This window comes from Saccostrea cucullata, unplaced genomic scaffold, assembly GCF_032062105.1.
Source record: "Saccostrea cucullata isolate Sc308-1 unplaced genomic scaffold, CSIRO_AGI_Scuc_v1 ctg77, whole genome shotgun sequence".
Taxonomy (NCBI): Eukaryota; Metazoa; Mollusca; class Bivalvia; order Ostreida; family Ostreidae; genus Saccostrea; species Saccostrea cuccullata.
In genome coordinates, this window is record NW_026929500.1 from 132,213 (window position 1) to 146,309 (window position 14,097).

The following is a 14,097-nucleotide window of genomic DNA, read 5'->3' on the forward strand; positions in this document are numbered from 1 at the left end:
TTTGAACAAACTTGAAATTACACTACCTGAGGAAGTCCAATAATTCTGTAGAAAATTTTAAAAAATCCTATATATTCATGTAAAACTTTGATCAGCCAGTTTCACCCCCGTGCTACCTGAGGATGTTTCCATATGAGATTCATCTTTCCTCTTATTTCTGAACAAACTTGAATCTATGCTACCTGAGGATGTTTCCATATGAGATTCATCTTTCCTGGTCCAATAATTCTGGAGAAAATTTTTAAAAATCCTATATATTCTTATGTAAAAGTGATCAGTGAGGATGCTTCTACATGAATTTCATCTTTCCTGGCCCAATGGTTCTTGAGAAGAAGATTTTTTAAAAATGCCATTAATTTTTCACTAATTCATAATTATCTCCCCTTGGAATAGGGTGTGGCCCTTCATTTGAATAAACTTGAATTCCCTTCACCTAAAGATACTTTGTGGCAAGTTTGGTTAAATTTGGCCCAGTGGTTCTTAAGAAGATGAAAATGTAAAAAGTTTACGACGACGACTACAACGACAACAGACAACGGACAGATTTTGATCAGAAAAGCTCACTTGAGCCTTCGGCTCAGGTGAGCTAAAAAATTATTGATACTGTTACAGTTAGAAGCTATATTCTTTGATATATCAGACAAGAATTTCATAGTGTATCAATGTATATCTGAATGTTTTGGTGGTGGTCGGGTCGGATAAAATATTCACAATAATTAAATTTCTACTTTTTGAAAGGAATTCTTAAAGACAAACATTTTATCAGCTTTTTGGCACATCGATCCATTTCTATCATGATGTGTAGATAATTGAAAGGGGATGAAATTAGCCACCTAAAGAAGTTGCAGGACACTTGAGAATATGGGTCTAAAAAATGTTTTTTTTTTCTTGCATCTCCTGATCATAAATTTACGTTTAGGGTTTTTGTAGGGTTAAAAAGAAATTCTTTTTCAACAATTCGCATATGAATGTGTATAAAAACGATATTAATATGAAAACCTCTATTAGAAAGGAGAAATACTCAAAGTCGCAGCAGAGAAATCATTACGAGTTCTGTCAAAACTCGTATTAATGAAACTTCTGCTGTAATAGATAAAATGTAAACAAATGAATCTCAAAAATAAATCATGGATTAAAAACAACACAAAAATAGATCAATTTTAAAATTTAGGCAGCTATTTTAGTTAAGTTGTTCATAATACTGTATACGTGTATTTTTTGTTCAATTTTTTTCTTCAATTATACACTGTATATCCATAGGGAAAGTTATTCATAAAATGAACAGGGTTTTTAAAATGCAGTTGGTCCAACTTTAACTTCTTCAACTTCATTTTGTGCAAGCTTTTCATAATACAATACAGAAATACAGAAAAGCCATTAGAAACAAAAAGTATCATGTTTTATTACACGAGGAATTAATTACACGAAGTAATACATATGAGAACGTTCACAAATTTCCAAAATGTAATCTGACTTTGCAGACCGACATTAAATGAAAAGTCAATGTTGTCACCTCAAACCCGACCTTTAAACTTTCGATTTTGATTTTTTACTTGACCCTTTCTTCCTCTTCGATTTTGACGAACGTTTCTGTTTTTTCGATTTTGTCGACGCTTTTCTTTTTGAAGTTTTTTTCTTTGATTTTTGCCTTGATTTTGATTTCTTTGCTTTTGTTTGTTTTTTCGTTTTAGTGGTTTGGGTTTTCCTAGAAAGTTTGCCCTTTGTTCTTGTTTTCCGAGAGAGTTTTCTGTTCCGTTTGTTAAGGGACTTTTTATTTCTTTTAGCGTTCCTTTTGGACTTCTGCTGAATGTTCCTACTTTGTTTTCTGTTAAATTTATTAGGTTTCTTTGTAATTTGTTTGCTTCCTGAATTAGAAAAGGAAACATAAATTAAGAAAATTATTATAATTGTCATAAATTTTTAAAAGTAAAATATATCTGAGAGTGACTGCAAAATCGCAATTTTTCTTCCATTTCTGTAGAACTAATGCAATTTATATTGCTTACTAGAACAGCATAAGGAGAACTGTAAAATTGAAATTAAATGTCATTAAGAGAAAAAGAAACATTACACAATAAGCCTACCTTTGGCGCCTTTGTTGTTAGTATTTGTTGTGGCTTCAGTGGCGGAACTTTCCCTAAGGGCTAAAATCCAAGATTTTTAAATGTTATTTTATCAGAAATCAACATTTTCAAATCTTCTTGAATTATCATTTGTTTGTTGTTTGATATATCGAGAAATTAGATAATTAATCATCATTTTTGCCACACATTTAATGAAAATATCAACATAGCTGTTGTTTGATACATACACAAAGTTACAGATATTTTAGATTTGACTAAAAAGTTATCACATCTTTTTTTACAAACAAACATTAATACACTGTATTAATATACAGGACAAAAAGTAAATAATCATTTTCCATTGAAAATATTTTGCATTGACCGAATTCAATAAATAATTAAAATAAAACCTTACTTAATGGTATTAAGCAAGTTAAATAGTTTATATAAAACTATTGAATTCTTTACTTTTTCAAAATATATAAATTTTGGTACACAGAGGTGGTACCAAATCTTTTGTACAGGATGTTATTCATTTCTGAACCAAAATTAAGGGAGTTTTAAACGGCAAAATTAAAGTAAAACTAAAAGTTTGAAAAAACAAACACAAAACTTTTTTATATCCTTTATTTATTACTACAATTAAATAAATGTAGAATGTTTTTAATTCTTTTTCGCAAATGATGAACAAAATAAGAAATTACGAAGAATGGAGAATTAATGCAAAAACAGAAATGTAATTCTCTAATGATAATCCTTGATTTCTTCGTCCAATTCTAATTAAAATATGTATACATTCAATAAATATTCCATCACATTTTAAATACATTAACAAACTAAATGTGTATATTACGGTTATTTATGTGCAGATATTATATGTTATTCTGAAATGTTAATATATAAATTCATAATAATAACTAACTGTTACATGTATGTGCATATATCATTTTATTTATTAAACTAAATATAAATGTTACAAACAAGTGACTAAATGTATGATAAATTAACCTAATTCTTTTTATATTTATGTGCAGTATATTGTTAAAATTTGTCATGCTGTGCATGTATATGCTCATTCTAAAATACTAACAGAAAATAAAGTTATTCATTAATATGAAGTTTATATTAACATTTCTTTCATACAATTACCCCCTCTCCAAAATACTTACGTTCACTCTCGAGAGGCTTGACTTGAACCCTATAATTGACTTGTGGATTTGGTAAAGCTTATAAATTGAAAAGGAAACATTTTTGAAGTTTCTTTTTAGATAAGCTTTTAAATATTTTTTTAATAATGATTTTTAATCGTTTGAACATCTTTAAGTTATGAATTTTAAAAAGAATGTGACACTTTTTCATAGCTTCGTTACTGACTACCGGTATCAATTTTCAGCACACTTACGACTCTGCATTCCTTTGACATTGAAGAGAGAAACGGTTCCTGATTCAGAACCAGCAACTAGCAACATGGGCTGGCCGTTAGGACTCTGGTTCGGAGAAAGGTATCTAACAATATTGAAAGCATTTGTATTAGATAATTCTTTTAATTTTACAAGTTATGTCACACTTTTTTGTTACAGTTATATGCTTTGTTTTATATCAAACATGTGTCTATCATTAACAATGAAAAATGTAGTTAATAAACACGCTGGTACTAGACCTCAGAAATCATAATACTATATTAGTATTACTGTACGTGAATTTCAAAATTTATTAATGTCCTTCAACTTTCCTTTTCTGTTAGGTGTAACCAAATGTATTTTTTAGATGATACTGAATTGATTGTCCGAGTATTTTATAACAATATTATTAATTAAGTACTTGATATCGTCTGGATCCAGGTCACTTATGTATCCTTGAGAAAATCCGTCTCCCCACGTGCCATTTACTGTCCAGACCCCATTGTATACACTCTCCAGGGTACCTCCGCTCATATCATTGTTAAATGAGTAGATACTAATGGAGCCTGGTCTTTCGTTTCCAACGAAAACGATGGCCCGTTGACCGTCGTAAGCAACTTCTATGCTTTCACATTCTGGTCCCTTAATGTTGAAGGAAATTTAAGTAATGCAGTGGAGACACTGGCACTTAATGTTTCAGTTTAAATATATAAAATAAACAAATATAATAGCTATCAAAATTCTAAACTCTTGCTATATCATACCTTATTATCAGAACGTGTGTCAAAAGTGTCTGATATATTTGCAGATGACTTGACATTGGAATTGAATAGCATGGGAAACTGTAATGCATGTGATTCCTCCACACTTGAGCCGCTGTCATACACTCGATTCATTGTGTCTGAGCTCAGCACAGAGAAACCACGACCACCAAAAGTATAGAGTTTGTCATAAGTGCCATCTTTAAGACGCCCATTTTGAGTAGTGATTTGTAGCTTACCTGTAGTATTCAAATATGGGTAAATATATATTCCAAAGTAAAATGTTCCAGGTTCAAAATGGCATAATTTTCGGGACATTTTTAACTAGGTTTTGTTTGATTAGATTTGTATGATTACCTAATAAGGCATCATTCTGTATATTTGGAATTTTTCTTTCTTTGGCCCACTGTAACACTTCAGATGTTTCTTTAAAACAAAAATGAATAATTATGATAAGAATAATTCTCAAAAATAATTCTAAAATAATTCTCTTTTAATTATAGTCCTATGAATATAATATTACAGAACCATAAAATTAATTATATTTTATATATTTGTATTTTGTATTTAAAAAAATATTGAAGAATTAATGCTACATTACTCAAATAGTAATTTATACCTGAAAGAGTGATATCATGTACTCTTTTTACTTCGTTAAATCCCGGAGTTGTCAGTTTCTTTCCGGAATAATCCTTGCCATCTCCTTCATCAGCTGTTACAAGAAACTCCCTCCTCCCGACAATCACAGTTTTTATGGCGCTCGGCTGATATATACCATACACCGGATAAGGATAAATATGGATACCTGTATACACAAAGTTTGATTAATTTATTTTTATTTTCAGTTAAAAATTATAGTTTCCAAGCTTCCATAAAAGAACCAAAAACTCAAAAATATCAATTAACATTGTAAAAGGCCTAGTATTTTTTAAACAAGTTACAGGTTTTGGAATTAAATATTTAATCATTTTTATGAACAAAAAAAATTAAGAATTATTATGGAAAGGGAGAGGATCTTTGTATCCTTCAATTATACGGTTATTAAATACCTCCGTCACTGTCGCTGGGGTCCAGTTTGTAATTCTTCCAGTCTTTGAATCCTAGGCCATGGATTTGTGTTATAGAATCAGTAAGCAGATCAACCTCTGCAATTGCATTATTTTCCTGAAATATAAATTTTGGATAACTTTTTTGAGTTTATATTGAAACAAAATACGAAAAAACAACCCCACACATCTGGACTTTGTTTATTAATTTAAGTATCTTTTGTAATATTAAATATATTGGGTTTCTTTGGTTGTGTATGAAACAAAAAACAACAAATAAACAAACAAAAACACATTTTTGATTTTGTTTGTAATTAATTATGTCCAAAACAACTTTTAATGAAATCAAAATCGCTATTTCATAAATTGCACAGGTTCTGTTACATACATATCTTCCGTAAAAATGAAAGTAAAACATTTGAAGCCAGAAACCAGAGAAAAAAAATAAAGGATTTTAAAAAGTGCAAAAACAAAAAGGAAATTAAGCTATGAAAACCGAGTTGTGTGTGTGTGTGTGGGGGGGGGGTTGTCGTTCAAAATAAAGTTTTCCCTAATATATATTTCATTAAATTTATGTTTTATATGTATTAATGATTCTTGTAATATTTAAAGAAATAAGAAAACCAAATTATGCAGGTTTTGGATTTTATATTATATTACATAAAAATACTAAATAATGCCGAGCGACACTAGCTTTTGAGACGGTGGTCTAACAGTTTTGTCACATTTCTATTGTTATTCATATGCATACCAGTTTTCAATGACATGAAATGACATTGTCTGTAATTATAGAAATATGTATGACAAAAAATTCAAGGTATAAATATCAAAAGCATATGTCGTGTTTTTTGCACAATAATCATCGTTGGTTTTGATTAATTTAGCGATATATTGCTTTAATATAAAGATTAAAACTGTTCATTATGCATTGTATATCATTTGTTAAGTTTTTATGGTCATTGAAATTAAAGTTTGTTTTCACCAAATGACGTAATATATGTATGCACAAGATTTAATTTCGGGAAAAAATTCTTTTACAAATTGCAAAGTTTACAAAAAACATTATATTTAGCAAATGCAGCTTTTTTATAACGCATTATATAATAGTGTTTATTTTTTCCTTCATCAGATTAGAATTCTGCGCAGATATACATCATGCCCTTTATGACGGTCAGCTGCAAGCAAGACAGGTGATTAATCATATGATATTACGAAAGAAAAGTTACTGTATATACATGGTCTTCTGTATAGCAAAAAATTACTAGGAGAAAAATAAATCTTAATTTAGTTTCTACTCTAAATAACATCGCAAAAACTTTGTTAAAAATAATATATTAATATGAGAGGGGAAAAAATACAAGATAAAAATTACCTGTAAGGTAACATACGCCCTTTTTTCGTCAGCACTCAGTGTAATTTGTTCTGGTTCAATGTCCTGTGCAAAGGTGCTGCCACTTTCCGTGTAAACATAACGCACACCACTCCTGGCTAACAATGAATATCTTCAAAAAGAATTATATATTAATTTTTAAACAAATTTTAAATATTATAAAAAAGAAAAATTGAATTTTAATATTTGCAAATTGTGATGAATATGATACTGCACCATAAGGAAAGGTTTTAATTTTGACACTTAAGGTAAAGAATATGTAGAAAACAATTTTCAAAAAAATTACTGACTTGTCAAATTGCAACTTTTCACATTTGAATGATTTTTACTGATAATTCCATAATTAATTTTAAGAAACTGCTATAATCAAAGCTAAAGTTGTGGACATGCCATCTAATAGGGGGAAAGGCAAAAAAAAAAATATAATGTATGCAGCATTTTTATTAAACTAATCTTGTAAATTTAAGAGATTAAAATACTTTACTTGTTGTTAAATTTTCCAAAACCCAGAATTTGGTAACTGTATGTCTTTTCGGAGATGAAATTGGACGGAAACTTGAGCACCCCAATTCCACCTTCTGGGTCAATGAGGTTGCCTCCCCTGGCAAATGGATCTCCCTCTAATGCCACCAATATTGTCGCACAGGAGGGGGTGGGACGCAAAGAGTTAGGGGAGGGGCCAGCTGAAATAAAAACTTATAACTGATATGTGCTACACAAATGAAACAGCTGAAATATAAATGGTAACTGTGTTACATATATGAAGATGAAACACACCACAGGAACCCACGACTTTGGGTTCAAACGTTTAATAATTTTGGAAAAGGTAACCTTGATTGTCATAAATCTTTGACTAATAGTTAAAACCAAAGATGCAGATTTCAGAGAATTAATTCAATTTCAGCATATAATCATTAGAGCCTCCCCCTCAAAGTAACCTTGATCCAGGGGCCATGAAATTAAAAAAATTCAAAGAGGAACCCTTCCTCGTCTGTCTCCGTGTAATTTGATCATTGTGATAATACCAAGGACCAGAGGAGGAGATTTTCAAAGAATTGATAAATATATTTTTACTTTATGTAATTTTAATATAGTCCCGCCCTCAGACCAGAAAACCTGACCTAGCGGCTATGAAATTCACAATTTTGGAAGAGGCACTCTTCCTCATAATAATAACCGTGTAATTAGATCATTGGGATAATACTCAGGACCAGAGGAGAAGATTTTCAAAGAATTAATGCATTTTCAAAACATAATCATTAGGGCCCCGCCCTAACACCAGACCCCCGTGTCACAATGGTCATAAAATTATCAATTTTGGAAGAGGAAACCTTCCACATCTATGTACATACTAGTAGTTAATCGGCTTAATAACTAGAAGCAGAGGAGATTTTTTAAGAAATAATGCATTTCAATATATATTCAACGAATCCCCACCTTAGCACTAGAGCCCTAATCCTGGGGCAACCAATTTCACTATTTTGGTAGAGTATTCAATGCTTATTACAACCATGTCAACGGTTTGACTGCTTTTTGTCCAGGAGTAAAGAAGAATTTTAAAGATTGTATTAATTTTAATGGTTTTGACCCCACCCCTCAGGCCCCAGGGGGCAGGGATAATGAAATTCACAATATTTGTTCCCCCTCACATTAAATACTATATGCCAAAAACGTTTGAAATTGGTTGAGCAGTTTCAGTGAAGAAAGTGAAAATGTTAAAATGTTAACGGACGACACACGATGGCGGACGGAAGCATAAAGCAATCGGTCACTTGACTTGATGACTCAGGTGACCTGATAAAGTAAAAAAAAAAAAAAGAGTTCGGTTGATAACTATTTTAAATATCTTTACATCGACATATAAAACTTGATGAAGTATGAGAATATAAAGATTTGATTATGTTAATTTGTCTTTACATTTGCCAAACATTATACTTTATAGGAAAACACATTATCCTTAATTAAGTTATCAAACTTTAAAAAGTTTCAAAATCAGGGCTATAATTAAAGGGAAAAATGTGTGGATTGGACAAAGATGTTTCGCACGATTATGCTTTTGTCCTAACTAGGTTTAAACTTCAGAAAAATATTTATGTACGCATTATCTTATGCGTAGAGAGATTCGCAAATGTAAGAATGCCGTGTACTTAATTGTCATTGATGAATATTAGAGACAATTTTGAATTGAGAATAATTTGAAGAATCAAAATTTAACTTAAAAGAAACATTCAAATCTCTCGTTAAACACAAAACGCTTTAATACAGTAACAAAAGGAAAGCAGTTTAATGGAATGACTTTTAAAATTTTTTTGTGTTGATGAATCATGAAACTTATAACATTCATATTTTATTAGATTTTTATGATCCCACCATTACTAATTACGTTCATGAATATTATTCTGAAACAAAAAAGAATTCTCTGCAAATTAGTTAATTGCATAATATTTGTCAGATTTTTAAATGTACTTCATGTATCCAATGAAGTGTGATTTTCAAAAACTGACAAATATTAGCATTATCATAAAAAATTATTAAAATTCAGTAATTTTTAAATTCTAAATTTCCTTTAAAATTGTCTTTTAAATTAATATCAAATGCTAATTTAAGACAGTAGCCCTTTTCACAAAAAAATCTTACGACTGTAAGACTAACATTTCTCCATCCTGCATCTACATTTCTGTTTTAAGAAAGATATTTTTCTAAACAATTATTTACAACGATATCATAAGTTATCATTATATAATGTTATAGAAAAATAAGATTTTTGCAGCTTAGATATTTGTTGTAGAATGGGGGAAAATTTTAGCATTGATCGTAAGAATTTTTGTGCAAAGGGCCACGGGTTTTTATTTTGGCAATCAGAATTACTTAACTATGATCGTTTTTCTACACTTTACTTAAAGAAACACCAATATGAAACTTTGAAGTCAAACAAACGATAAAAAAAAAATCCCCCAAAATACCTTTTTGGCCATCTCTGAAAATAAATGCTTTAATTATTTCATGCATAATGAAAATTACAGCTTACCAAAATTTGGTGAAGTCTTTTATTTTACAGTAAAAACGTACCAACAATATTAAGTACAATAGGCATGGTGTTATGTCTTCTGTTGTAACTCCGGAACACCATGATTCTCCCTTCTTCTGGATTTTCGTCGTTGTTAACAGTAACAAATACATGATTTCCGCAATATTCCACATCTGTTGGGTCCATTTTGTTGAACTGTTTTCGGTAAACTATTTGAGGGTCGTTAGGATTGGACAAATCTACAGCGGAGAGCCTCTCCTCGCCTGAAATAACAAATGTGTAAATTAGAATTAACATTTTGTCTGAATTGGATGGTTTGCACATGTCATGCTTCATTTTCAGTCTTTTTTATCAAGAAATAAAAATTAATGTCAGTAATAGTGCTTAGTAGTTATTGTATTTGTTTGAAAATAAAGAAGGACAAAAGATCAATAATGTAACATTAAAATAACAATTTTTTGCTAAATAGAATTTTGAAAATGGAACTCGGCAAATGCACTGTTTTCTGTTGTGTTTTTTCAATTACAACTTTAACTCGTTTTTTTTTTTTCGATGACCTCTTTAAAGAATTTTAAAACAACTTCTTGAAATATTTCACAAAAAAATACTCTTGCAAAAAGAAAACCATAAATGAGTGTGATGGCTATTTTAGGATTTTTTTATGTCTGAAAAAATAAAACGTGTTTGATTAGTTGTTTTTTTACAACATACACATGGTAATGAAAAATGAATAACTGAAAATAGTATTTAAAAAAAAAATCATCACAATACCTGTGACATATAAAAGCTTCTGCACCGGATCGTAGGCAAGCTGCTCAGCTGCATTTTTCCCTAGTTTAAACTTCGGAAAATCATTGGAATCATAACGCGCTGGAACATACAGACTTGATATTTTATCTAGATAGACTCTGCTATTTTGTAATTGAGCATTCACAGATTCCAAAATCAAGAAAATCAAAAGAAAAATTTTAGAATGCATTTTTGGTCAAGCAAAGTGTCATCTGAAACGCATGAAGCCGCGAAATGTTTCCCCTGTTACGAAGAGAGAGTCATTTGTTATATGCTTTAGTGTTTCCACAAGAACACTCCAGAAACAAATGCGCTGTAACGCCTTCTTATTAGGCGCTGTAATTTATTACCACGACATGACAGCTTTAGGTCTTTAAATTTCGATGACCTCTCAAAATTTTCCCAAACTTCAATTCTTCTTCCTCAAAAGATACATTTGCATTATAAAAACATAGGTAATCAAAGATTATGAAGCTCACCTCGACGAATGTTATCATTTAAGTAATGCAAATTTCACATCATAAATTTCGTATATTGTTTTTGTCCTGTCTGTCTGTCTTCTTGCAAACTTTAAACTTTTGCAAAAGATAGAGACATATTTTTATACTAATGAATTATGACACCAAGGTCAATGACCTTGTTACCTTGAATGTAACCTATATGCTAAAAATAGGGAAATAGGGTTTTTTTGGAAACTTTAACCTTCGCTATAACTTTTGAACGAACAAAGATAGAGACTTCGTTTTTGGTATACATACAACACTTATTAAGCTTTTTTAAGACACCATGATCATTGACCTTATGACCTTGACTATGACCTATACGCTAAATATAGCTTTTTTGACGGCAAACTTTAACTTTTGCAATATCTCACAATGAAGCCCTTTCACAATGACCTTGTGACCTTTTTTATATGCTAAAAATAGCTGAACCTTCACCATAACTTTTGAAATATTAGAGATAGAGACTTCATGTTTGGTGTGCATTCTTCACTAATAAAGTTCTTTCAAATGACACCAAGATCAATGGCCTTGTGACCTTGACTGTGACCTTTATGTTTAAATTTAGGGGCGCATTGTGTTTCACAAACACATCTTGTTTAACAGTAAGTATTTATTTTGACAATATTCAACCAAGTTCTGTTTAAATAGGTCTTAAATTTCATTGAGGATTGACCTGTTCCAAAAACTTTAACCTCGTCACTCGTTTGAAAATTGTTGGTCAGATCCACCATCCGAAGCAAGTTTCGATTATCCATCCTTAGATGCATCATCCATGCAAGTTTGGTACGGGTAGGGCTTATAGTTACTTGGGAATGGACCTGCTCCAAAAACTTTAACCTGGTCATCTGGAAAATGTAGGACACATCCAGCATCCGAAGCAAGTTTTGATTATCCATTCCTTGGTGCATCATCCATACAAGTTTAGTCCGGGTAGGGCTGATAGTTACTTGGGAATGGACCTGCTCCTCAAACTTTTACCGGGACGCCGACGCCGGGGGTATAGCATAAGCTCATCTCGACTTCGTCGAGGTGAGCTAAAAAGAAGTTAACAAGAAACCAAACGGTAAGATTTCTGGAATTAAACGGGTCTTTGTATTATTTACTTAGCATATAGTCAATAGTCGCTTTTATTAATGATCCAGAGAAGGATTTTTTTATTTCCAACCTTCAAATCGAAGGTATATATTTCATCAATAGACCTGTCAATAAATTGAAAATATATAACCAGGTGTATTCTTTTATATATTAATATATATGGACTGCTATATGTTTATAAAAATGTTTCAGCTGCTAAAAAAAACATGCTCTAAAGGTCTATATTTATATATATATATATACGATGTAGTTATTTGAAGGTGAAATTATGTTTTTTATTCTTCTTTAATTAAATGTAAAAATTAGAGGAATGAGTAATGCTATAAGATTACTTAATAGTCGTCATTTTTCTTAGCTAAGCAGACAAGTACAAACAAGCTGAAAGGCATTGTAAATCGAAGCATCCCCTCGCAATGAACATAATTATTTATGTCAAAATAGCATTTGACATCCATCCCGAAGCAAGTTAATTAAAATATTTTCGTTTCGCAGAGGACAAACTAACACACACAAGCGCGTTAACCCCCCCCCCCCCCCCCGCCCTCGTTGCGAAGGGATATAATATTTAAATGTGCGTAGATATATTACAAAGCAGGTTTTTTGTGGCTCCTCTTTCAATGTCTTCCATGGTTATTAAATTTAAAATTACGGACACTGGGAATAATAAATTGTGGACTTTCACATTTCAGAATAAAATACAATGAAAATTATGTCATAGAAAAAAAAAACAGCAATGTAAAAAAAAAAAGTACGTAGAGAAAATACTATAAAGTAGGCGACACATTTCCTTACCGGTAAATGAATTTTAAATTTAATTTCAAATTTTATTTATTTATTGATTTATTTTTGCCATTTTGTATATGAGGAAGGTTTTCCAGGGGAACATATTTGAGAGAGAGAGAGAGAGAGAGAGAGAGAGAGAGAGAGAGAGAGATAGAGAGAGAGTCAAAAACAGTAATTTGTCTCTGAATCTTAATTTATTCTGTGGTTTTGCCAGACAATACAGTTGTAATTAAGATATAGTAATTAAACTCGTACTAAGACATGAAGTGAAGGCCGTGTAGGTATGTCTAGATGAAGACTTCTGACAGACGATTGTCGACTTGGTTTTGTTTTAATTACGTATTTTTAAAAAGCATACATGTACATCAATGTTGACGTTGTAATAGTTGCAGCATTTGAGAGATGACATTAATTAGTTGTATTGTTACAAATTTACTTTAATGCATTTTAAATAAAAAAGTTTAACTTAATTTGTCATCGAGATGTAAGGTTGTCCATGCATTTGAATACTGAGTATGTTAAAGCTTACTTTGTATTTTATTTTTGGATCTCTCTTAAAGAGGATGAATTGTCACCAAGTTCGAAGTTAATATTTCCAATAAATTGTCCTTCTTTATTTTCATCTCATTAAGCAAAACAAATCTATTTCAAGTTCCCCTTAAAACTGCTAATTTTTAAATTAAATTGATCAATGTGGGGAAAACATAAGCAATATATGATAAGAGACATGCAGGTATATATTGCGAAAACGTATCATTATTATTTTAATAAGAAACAAGATTTCCTTGTGAAACACTGATGCCCTCGTATGGCAACATAGTGAAGGTTAAATATTTTCAAATGCAAATCAAATATGTTGTTACCACTAAAATTACAATTGTGAAATATGAAAGCTCTAGTACCACCTGTTCAAAAGTTATGGCCAAGTTAAAAGTTTTTTGAAGGTAAGTCAAACTCCAGGGTCACGTTCAAAGGGTCAAAGTTGTTGGTTTCTATATAAAGAAAGGTCTATGAAAGCCTTATCCGTTACCTTAAAAAGTAATGCCTTAGGTAAAAGTTTTTAAAAAGGATTTCAAACTTCAAGGTCAAGGTCGAAGGGTCAAAGTTGTTGGTATCCTAATTTTGAAAAACAAAATATAACTGTGTAAAAGTATTCTTGGCTCACCTGAGCTCCTGTTGCAGATGGACTTTTCTGATCCAAACTGCACAGATTCTATCCGTTGTCAGTAAATGTTTGAC

At 30.9% G+C, this 14,097-nt stretch overlaps 1 protein-coding gene across 2 annotated transcripts; it reads right to left on the reverse strand.

Annotated features, from left to right (window-relative positions):
- Nucleotides 1–1,382: 1,382 nt before the first annotated feature.
- LOC134281037 (uncharacterized) lies at nt 1,383–10,781 on the reverse strand. Of its 2 annotated transcripts, none has more exons than XM_062763499.1 (13): nt 10,460–10,781; nt 9,730–9,951; nt 7,145–7,343; nt 6,643–6,772; nt 5,274–5,388; nt 4,844–5,029; nt 4,582–4,650; nt 4,228–4,463; nt 3,885–4,105; nt 3,466–3,569; nt 3,233–3,261; nt 2,085–2,144; nt 1,383–1,865 (listed from the first exon to the last, which is right to left on the reverse strand). In XM_062763499.1, exons 1-13 carry the CDS (start codon nt 10,665–10,667, stop codon nt 1,515–1,517), a joined length of 2,130 nt encoding a protein of 709 aa, XP_062619483.1. In that variant the 5' UTR covers nt 10,668–10,781; the 3' UTR covers nt 1,383–1,514. The 2 variants fall into 2 exon arrangements, with proteins under 2 accessions (XP_062619483.1, XP_062619482.1); XM_062763498.1 differs by having other exon boundaries at nt 3,233–3,289; nt 10,460–10,780.
- Between the last annotated feature and the right edge of the window lie 3,316 nt (nt 10,782–14,097).